This window comes from Sinocyclocheilus anshuiensis, unplaced genomic scaffold (genome assembly GCF_001515605.1).
Source record: "Sinocyclocheilus anshuiensis isolate Anshui unplaced genomic scaffold, SAMN03320099.WGS_v1.1 scaffold2488, whole genome shotgun sequence".
Lineage (NCBI taxonomy): Eukaryota > Metazoa > Chordata > Actinopteri > Cypriniformes > Cyprinidae > Sinocyclocheilus > Sinocyclocheilus anshuiensis.
In genome coordinates, this window is record NW_015546478.1 from 364,409 (window position 1) to 374,907 (window position 10,499).

At 35.2% G+C, this 10,499-nt stretch overlaps 1 protein-coding gene across 2 annotated transcripts in view; it reads left to right on the forward strand.

The window, feature by feature from the left end:
• grm7 (glutamate metabotropic receptor 7) overlaps nt 1-9,948 on the forward strand; it is a 240,684-nt gene extending 230,736 nt beyond the window's left edge. Inside the window, exons 10-11 of one of the 2 annotated variants that reach the window (XM_016503641.1) lie at nt 8,607-8,678; nt 8,985-9,948. In XM_016503641.1, the coding sequence (XP_016359127.1) occupies nt 8,607-8,656 (50 nt within the window). In that variant the 3' untranslated portion in view covers nt 8,657-8,678; nt 8,985-9,948. Of the gene's footprint in view, nt 1-8,606; nt 8,878-8,984 lie in introns of those variants that run through there. The other variant, XM_016503640.1, reaches the window with a different exon arrangement.
• Nucleotides 9,949-10,499: the final 551 nt, after the last annotated feature.

Consider the following 10,499-nt stretch of genomic DNA (forward strand, 5'->3'; position numbering starts at 1 on the left):
ATTAATAAGCCAAAAAAAAAAAAAAAATATATATATATATATATATATATATATATTAGTGCTGGGTAACGATTAAATTTTTTAATTGTGATTAATCGCATGATTGTCTGTGATTAATCGCATTGTTATGCACAACATTCAATAATGCATTCAAAAGTAGTGTATTGTGCACTTTTTTCATTTAAAAGTACTGCTATATGAACAAAAGTGCAATATCATTTGGTCTGCAAACACTTTAAACAAATAAGGTGCTTTTTTACAGCAGTATTCCTTTTACACAGTAGCAGTTAAAATATTTATTTTAAATCTCAACTTATAACACTAATGTAATCAAATTAAATATAAAACAAGCTATTTCCTCTGCCAGGGCTTTAACGTTTTTATAGAAAATATTTTATAGTTTGTTATAGAAAAACAAGTTAATGGGGGTGCGGGCGGGTAGACACTCGTGTGTGTGGGATTCGGGAGAATAATTAGGGCAGATCTTCTGATACGTGTGCAACATGATTGTGTGAACATTTCTGAGCGGCAAAAGCGATAGATCTGTGAAGCAATATATTGTGAGAGGGCCATGTGTTACCGCGTCCCAAACGACTCAAAATAATAAACCACAAAGTTAACAAAACTCCACTGTGCTGAGTGAGAGCGCTTCTTTGCTGTCTTCACGTGCTAAACTTCCTATTTCCCACTTATGAAGTCATGATTACGAGCATGTTGCATTATTTTCTGTTAAAAATGGAACAGTGGTTTGTGAATGTTGATGCTTAGCCTAAATAATTTGATCGGGAGCATTCATGTGAGCGCTGCTGCAGTCTTAGGCCCACCCCAAATGCTCTTATTGGTGTGATGACACTCATCCCAAGACAGTACTGATCAACATCCCACCCCTGCTGTGACCCATGGTTTGTCTGTATGTGTATTCAGAGCCAGTGAGCAACGGACATTCATAATAATAAAAAACTGCATTAACGCGCGATAAAATAATTGTCAGCGTTAATCAATTAATGTGTTAACGCGATAATAACGCGCTAACTTGCCCGGCCCTAATATGTACATGTATATATATATATGTATATATATATATTATTGTAATTTTTATTGTTATTACAATAAATAAAATGTTATTATTATTAGTAGTAGTAGTAGTAGTATTTTTATCGTCATGATATTAAGCATTTTTTACATTACAAAGGTAGCAGAATATGACCAATTGAAACCCCAAAAATATATTGACAGTTTATATTGTACATTTATATAATATTGTATTTAACAACATTAATGTCAAGTTATTATAAAGTTTTTTTTTTTTTATAATCAATTGAATAAATAAATAAATAAAAACTAATTTATAATGACTTTAAGTTATTTTAATGAGCATCAACAACACTTAATTAAGCCTCTACAAAATCAGAGGATAATTCAAAAATCAAAGCTATAAGAATAAATTGTATAAACAAATTATCCATTAAGCATTAAATAATGTAAAGAGGATCGTAAATGTTATAAATGAAAGTCACTAAGTTATTTATTTATTATAAATGTATTATGGTATATTACCAGAATAAAAAAAAAATGAATGTAATTAATTCATTCTAGGTATTTATAGATTTGCAAATGGGGTATGTAAAGTTCTAATAAATTAGGAGCTATCTGAGTGCTTATCATGAATGCTTATATCAAATTCACCTACAAATATGTAACCATTATCCCAGTCTTGACCTTAAAGTTGCTTTCCCTGCAGCCGGCGGGTGTAAAAGCGAGCTCATGTCCCAGAGTGCAGTGCTTGCAAGATTCATTGCAAAATGTCACCATGAGCTGATATTCTGTTGCTTTGGCCTGTTGCTTGTTGCAGCATGCACTTGTGTCAGATATAATGGAATGAAGTCATCTGCTGAGAATGACCACATTTCCTCTAATGAACATGAGATGGTGAGCCGCACACCGCAGAGAGAAATAACATAGGACTGGTTTGAGCCCAGAGGATTAGCATGTCGTCACTGTCAAAGGAAAGCCATGGCTCTTTGAAAAGTCTGTGACATTTTGGGAGATGAAAAGTACTTTTGGTGTTGTTTATGTGGCTTTGACTGGAAAAATCACAGGTCTTTGCAATCGTTCAGCTGGTTTTGGGTTTTTCAAATAGCTACGGCACATAAAGAAGAACATATTGGGAAATTAATTACAAAAATGATGCCGTCAAGGCTTTTTTTCTGACAGTGGCGATGCTTTCCCACATTATTAGATATGCCATTCTTAGATGGGACAAATGGCATATCCAAAGTAACAGATCTAAGCTAAAATACACCCACCTTCAAACCCAGCTTGAAATTAAATTTCATGGCTGTTTGGACCAATCAGAAACTCTGCTTTGCTTCTGTTGGACCAATCAGAAACAGCTCACCAAGTACTGTTTTTTTTTTCCCAACAGGCTAATTCTCATAATTTATCAGGTAAGACCAAATTAATCTTCTACCTTTGGTTATGACCTTGCTCACTTTCGAACGCGGGGGGAAAGGACGAGGTGGAAATACTAATCTACCAGTCTTTTGTGGCCATTTATCAAAACTTGATGACGATCCCACAGTGTCATTCAAAAGCGCTAGAGAATGAAATCCATCTCAATCCTGTACTATTGCTAGGAAAATGGTACGTTTTATTGTACCATGCATATTTAGACATCAACAGTTAAGTACACTGTAAAAAATTACCGTGAATTTAACGGTAAAAGACTGTAAAAATGCTACAATAAAAACCTGTTAAATGGTTAACGGTAAATTCCCCTACTATATACGGTGAAAAACTGTATTGGACATTACATGTATTGGACATAAATTTTACGGTAGTATACCATTTTTGGAAGTGAAAAAGACTGTATAAATTACAGTGACTAACCGTAAATTGACATTCCCAGAATTCCCTGCATTACATTTCAAATTTGATGTTTTTTTGTTGAAATAACTGTTTGGATACGCAAAATGTCATGGATGTGCATTGGATGGTATCCAGTGGTAGCAGATAGATTATTGTGTTTAAATGCAGTGTGTATGTATAGTCCAGTATTGAACTGTTGGAGTTAAAGTGCAGTGTGTGGCCTACCGTATTGTGGGAGTAGGCTGTAGGGTGTATTAGTTCTGATTGTTCATTAGTCTGATAGCTTGAGGGACTATTATGACACTTGACACAACCATATTAGGGTTGTGTTACACCTAATGTTGTTTAATGAATGTTTATTGCATTATTTCAGTTTCATGTGTGTTACCATGATGGTGTTTGGTGTTTGTGTGAATGACACTGTGCACCTTCTATATATGTTATTATTTAAAAGCTGCTTGTGATGGGCTTTGGTTCATCATGTGACTTTCTCATCACCACCTGCATTTGGTGGTTATCAGTGTATTACAAAGGTACAAAACAGATTTCAGTACTTCAATAGGTTGGTATATTAACATTATATCAGTTAATGAAATTACGGTATTTAACTGTAAATTTAAGTTAAAACCGTAAAACCTAAAATGTTGCTACCGTATTTTTTACGGTAAAATTCCGGCAACCACAGCTGCCGGTTTTTTACCGTAAATTTTACGGATTTTTTTTTACAGTGTATCAGTATGCCCTAATTTGTAAAGACTGTGAAGGGTGCAAGATGTCATACAATGTTAATTAAAAAAAATAAAACAATGTTTGAACTTGTAAATAAAGCAAAGATTATTGGAGTATGTTTTACAAGAAACATTTCTACTTAAAAATTTCACATTTAATTCAATGTGTTACTTGTCGTTTCTTTGTAGTTATTTATGAATTCCTCTTCATCGAGTGTACAGTTGTGTGTGAATGGACACTTTTGGCGACTGCACATTATCTAGTCCAATGCTCAAATCACTCCCATACGTTTTGTTCTCTGCGCAATAGTTCGTGCTGACACAATAGTCACTTATTGCTTTTTTTTGTTATGTTGTTAAATTTTACAGTGACAAATAGAATAGTAACAACATATTTATTGTTGTTTGAGAGATGTTAAGATTGTTGTGGGTAAGACTTTAAAAAAATGTGTTTCAATACAGTTGTTTTATTAATTCAATGTTTTATTTAAAAAAAAAAAATAATAATAATAATAATTTTATATTAACAAAAAATATATAATTACAAGTTAGGAATATTTCCAATGAATAGTCCTTGCTGGTTAGCATTTTATTATTAGCATTTTTTTTTTTTTTTTTAATAGCATTAAACAATGTTTTTATTCCTGTTGCGTCCCTACTGCTGTGCATTTCCCAAAAGCATAGTTAGCTAACTATGGTCGCAAGTTCCATTGAACTCTATTGGTAACGATGGAACGCACCCCTGATTAGGCTTTTATTATTTGAATTTGGCAGTTTTTATCCCTGTTTCAACCCTACTTGTTAACTTTTTATTATTAGCGTTTAGCTTTTCTTTTTTATTATTAGCATTAAACATTGTTTTTATCCTGTTCCATCCCTGCTGGTTAGCACTTTATTATTAGCATTTAGCATTGTTTTTACCCCCTCAGTTGAAAACTGAACTACAATAACTTACCTTGGGTTTCAAATTGAGAAACTGACTCATTAAGATTGTCACTAATGGCCTTGTGCCATTTAACAATGTTACTATCAAATAGTGGGATTTAAAATTTTGGGTCAATTTAACTGTTTAGAAGCACATGAGAAAATAATGTCATAATATAGTCGGCATGGACATTTGCCCTATATTCATCAATGGATGGAAATATCTAGGAAACACAATTGAGATTTTAAAGGGGTGGGTTCAGTGTTTTTTTTTCTAGGCTTGATTGTGTTTATGGGGTGCAGTCTAACATGTGTTAATGCTTCGTTTTTTAAATATAATTTACCTTTATTCCACACCACTCTGTCCGTTCTCTGGGAAACATGCTGATCATTTCCTTCTTTTATGAAGCCCCTCCCTCAGAAATAGGCGATGGACTCTGATTGGTTAGCTAGCCCAGTGTGTTGTGATTGGATAAACCGCCTCTAGTGCGCGCCCCTCACCTCAGCGGCATGTGCTCCGGTTGTATTGTAAACAACGGCGTCGTTAATATCGCTTATCAGTTTGAGCCCGATTGAGAAGCAGAGGATATTATTGAAGAGGATCGTGCAGAACCTGTGCAAGCACGGCTTTTAATGGTAGGCCTATGTTTTTTGTTTGTTGTCGTCTCATACTTTTAGATACGCTGTTATTTGTAAATGCTACTGCTTATGTTAGCTTTTAATATACGGTTTTATCCTGATTAAAGCTTTAATACAGTACAGCAACTGCACATGCGTCCATGTTTAACGCTTCTCATAGCTATGTGAAAATAAGTGTATAATTGGAACAGTTCATTGTTGGAGCTGAGCTGAATGAGAGAGAGAGAGAGAGAGAGAGAGATGCAGAGCGTGTGCAGAGCAGGGGGACGTGTGTAGCAGTATTGAGAACTGCTTTAGAACATTGATTTTGAAACTTGTGAATCCATTAGAATCGTTAGAAGACAGAATCACGATTCATATATGAATAGATTTTTATGTGCACCTCTAGGTTTCTCTTCCTCTTCTCTAAAGCAGCGTAGGCCTCGCCCCCTTTGCTGCCTTTTCCCGAGGGCGGGGTTTATCTGGGTTTGTGATGTCACGAACCCGGGAAGTAACTCGTTGTAGTCCCTACCAGCCGTTTTTGTAGGCATTAAACTGCCAGAATTTTAAAAGACAATACCTCCGTTTGATCTTTCAGCTTTGTAACTTTGCAGATATTGTTTATGCTCAAACAGCAACATTACACACTAACTAACGTTAAAAAAGTGAAATCGCAATCAACCACCCCTTTAAGTGGAGATATTATCTGTAAAACCAGATGAGTTTGCCTCATCTACATGCAGCAGGCATTTTACATATTTGATGTTTCCAAGAAACCAAAGAGTGTCTAAGCAAAAGCTCAACATAGTTATGAAACGGTGAACTCTACTGTCAGTGCTAATCTGATGACACGTGGAAGATCCCGAGCTTCAAACGCAAGCCCCACTGCTCAATTCCCCATGCGCCACTGTGATGGCATGGCAGACTCCACCGCGGCTCCCTAAAGAGCCGTGAACCATCTGTGTCGGCCTTCCCTGTGCACTCTATGCTCTTTCTTTCTCCCTCTTCCTCTATATAACACACTCTGACTCTCTAAATTATTTTTTATGGATATGTATGTATATGAATGTCCTCAACCCTGAAATATCTGGCACCCAGGGGAACAGGCTAAATATATTGAGCCGAGATGGCAATGCCAAGAGTGGAAGCCGTAATCATCACCCTCGTTTTATTTTTTATTTTATTTTCGATTTATCCTACTAGCAACCACTCAGAACACTGCAGAAACCACATACCAACTTCTCAAAACACCCTAGAAACCACACAGAACAACCTTGAAACCATCCAGAACACCCTACCAACCACCCAGAACATCCCTAGCAACCATTCAGAACACCCTAGCAACCACCCAGAAAAGCCCTCTCAACCACTTTGCAGCCTCTAGTTAACCCTTCTGACTCATATTATGTGTATTATAATGTATTTGTGTTTGTGTTTGTATACTGAGAGCACTTTCCTCAATCTACATTCATCAAGGCCACATTTCTGAATAGATGGCTGTCGGAGTGACATTTAACTCAAATTCTAAAGGGGCTACTGACTCTTAAAGGCCACAGTGATCTCTCTACTTGGTAACCTTTATTTTTAAATATTTAGAAGTTCATTTACATGCAAAAGAGCACAGAAAGCATCCATGGATAAGCGCTGTAATTTGAGAATGGAGTCATTTAGTTACATAGACTCTGCAAACACATGGCGACAGAGTGTGAAGGTCACGCTGTTATGACTGTAGATATTTGAGGGCTTCTTACATAAGACTTCTGCCATATTCATCTGCTTTTTAATCTTGAGTTGCTTTTCATCACACAATGAACACAGTCATTTACCTTTATGTGAGTTTAACTTGCTCAGACTTTGGGTTAGGGATTTTTCAAATAACCTTACCATAAGTATTAAAATATAAAGTAAAGCAAAACACCACTGTAACCACCTAGAACACCCTAAGAACCATCCATAACATCCTAGCAACTACCCAGAACACCCTGGAAACCACTTAGAACATCTTAGCAACCGACCAGAACACCCTAGCAACCTTCTATTAACAGCAAACAACAAGAACACCCAAGCACCCCACGTGAAACATCCTAGCAACCACCCAGAACATTCTAGCAACCACCCAGAAAAACCCTTGTAACCTGTCAATGCACCATGGCAACCACTCAGTTCACATAACAACCACTCAGATAAACCCTGGCAACCATCCAGAACACCGAAGAACCCACTTATAACTTCCTAGCAACCACTCAGAACACCCTAGCAACCATCTATCAATCTCTCAGAACACCCTAGCACCCCAGCAACCTTCTACCAATCTCTTAAAAACAAGCAACCACCCAGAGCACCATAGTAACCATCTAGAACAGTCTAGCAACCATCCAGAACATTCTAGCAACCATCCAGAAAAACCCTTGCAGCCTGTCAATACACCATGGCAACCACTCAGATCACATAACAACCACTCAGATAAACCCTGGCAACCATCCAGAACACCCAAGAATCCACTCATAACTTCCTAGCAACCATCTATCAACCTCTCCGAACACCCTACCAACCACACAGAATGCCCTAGCAACTGCATGGCAACACACTAACAGCCACCTACAAATAATTACTTTGGGGGCAATTTACAAATAATGCTGTATGCAGGAAAACAGCGCACTCATGTAAAATAAATGAATAAATAAAAATAAATAAATACATGTATTATAGTATGTATAATGTGATCAACAGTGTTGGGCAAGTTATACAAAAATAATTAATTATTACCTATTAATTATGTCTTCAACATTGTAATTAGATTACTGTACAAATTACTCTCTCTAAAAAGTATTTGCATTACTTATTAATAATTAATTTCTAAATCCCATATCAACCACGTCCAGTTGAACATTACAAGGACAGACATGAAACTGCTCTTAATTGTTTTGAATAAATAATATAAAACTGCATACATTATATAAAGTATTTAAAGGGAGGTTACATTAAAAACATACATTTTAATATTAGATGTCAGATGTTGATGTTAAATCCACTATTGTTTTATATACAGAATTATTCTATAGTCTATATAGTATTGAATGCATTTACATCAGAAGTAACTGTAATTAAATGTAAGAGTAATCCCTTACTTTTTCAATGGAAAAGTAATTAAATTACAGTAATTAATTACTTGGTACCAATGGGGATAAAAATGATAATATATAACTGTATTATTTCAGTATAAAAAAATACATTTATTTATTTATTGAATAAAGAGTACATTTGGTAATTAAATGAAATCTGTGGCATTTTAATGGCTTTAATCATCTGATTGTGGACGTTCTCTGTTCCATACCAACAAACTTCATGTACTAAAAAGTGTCCCCATCAGGCCTCCTGAGAGGAACCAATGAATTCCTCTCATTTTCAGCAAGAAAAAAGGAAGAAATTTCAAATGAAAAGCTATCTTTTATCTTTCTCTCCTTGCAGGTCCGGCTGCTAAGAAGAAATACGTAAGCTACAATGACCTTGTGATCTGAGGGCCTCCATCACAGGAGAAAGGTGATTGATGGCACTTCCTGGTTTCTCTTGGCTCTTTGGAACAAAAGTAAAGCGGGAAAAAGCTTTCAGTGTCCCTCTGTTTCCATCCTCATTTCGTCTGAGGGCCAGGACAGTGATTGGGCCCTCAGCTAAACCAACGACAGAGGATATCAGTTGATTTTCGACACCTTTAAGAAACATAAAACAGCAAAACCACCCCCCAAAAAATAAAAAATTAAATAACCTGACATCTACAAAAAAAGTAACAGTAACAGGAATTACAACTGTAGGAAATAAATGTAGTTGTTTGTTTTTTTTCTGACGGAGGGAACTGATGGAGTGTAACAGTGGCACAACACGACTGATCGCCAGTCAAACGATTGAGGTTGCACTTGGCGTGATGGACTTTCGACAAGGCATTTCTTCTGATTCTCCATCGCAGACTTTCTTCAGGGCGCTGATGAATCAACATGGCTTTGGAATGCTGGACCTCAAGCTCCTCCTCATCTTTACATGTACTTCCAAAAGTTTTTGGGATTATCTGTGCAAATTTGTGTGGTTCTTTCAGCATTTCGGTTTCCTTCTGCTGTTTTTACGTTTCAGTTGAGCGTTTCTTCTTTGGTTTTCCTTGCCTTTTCTAGATGCACATTGTATTAAAGCCATATTCTTCTCTTTGAGATCTCATTCCTGGAATATTGTTTCTTTATTTTGAGGATTTCCGTTGGTTTTTGCCCTTTAACATGATAAATGTGTCACATTTTTCGACATTCCCACCATGTTTGTAAGGGTTTGTAGACCATCGACTGTGTTATTAGTGACTTTGAGAGATGTTGCATTGGTTTTACAGTGACTAAACCCGGTGACAATGGTGTTTCAGAGTTATTTTTTAAAGAAAGTGTTCGCGTAGCAGTTGTCAATGCATGCTTGATATGTTTGATGTTGAAGTAAATGAAACTTTCACCACAGTTCCCTCACAATGGCCTGTTTACAGATGATTTTACAAGCCTTTATTGATTTCTCTCTTTTTTCCTTCATGAATTTCTTAGACATTCACTCACTCAAGGCAGAATATGGCTTTAATTTGTCTTGGAACTTTTTATCTGCCCTGGAACTTATGGAGAATTGTGCAAAAGATATGAATATATATATTTAAAAAAATCTATGAAAAAAAAAATAAAAAGCATGTATGTTTTATACTGTTTGTACTAAGTATATTCATGTTGCCCTTGCTGCTTATGTGCTGATATTGTGGAAGACTTTTATGTTTGGCCACTCATGCAATTATAATGTGCTGTTGTCTAAGAATGTACCAACATGAAATAAAACCATTTGGTTATTTTTTATTACTTTTATTATTATTATTATTAGTAGTAGTAGTAGTAGTAGTAGTAGTAGTATTAGTCTTGAATTTGCATGCTTGAATTTATTATTTCATTAAAATGGCTCACAATATAGAGCCAATTTTTAGGTTAATGTCTTACGGAACATGAGTGATCACTTTGGAGCCAAGGGCATCGTATAATAAAATTTATAATATAGTAAAATGTATTTAATTTTGTTGTTTAATTGATATATTATATTATATTATATTATGAACTTCTTGTGGTTTATAGGTCGGTTTAAAAAAAGAATAATATAAAAATGCAATATCATTAAATTTATATGTTCTATATTAAATGTATAATTTATATTTAAATTATTATTATTATTATTAAATTATTTGTATATATGCTGTACTACATTATATATGAAATGCTTGTGATTTATAAGTTGCTTTATATTATATACTAATGAGTTGGTTAATATATAATTTCTATTATATAAAAATCATGCAATCTATAG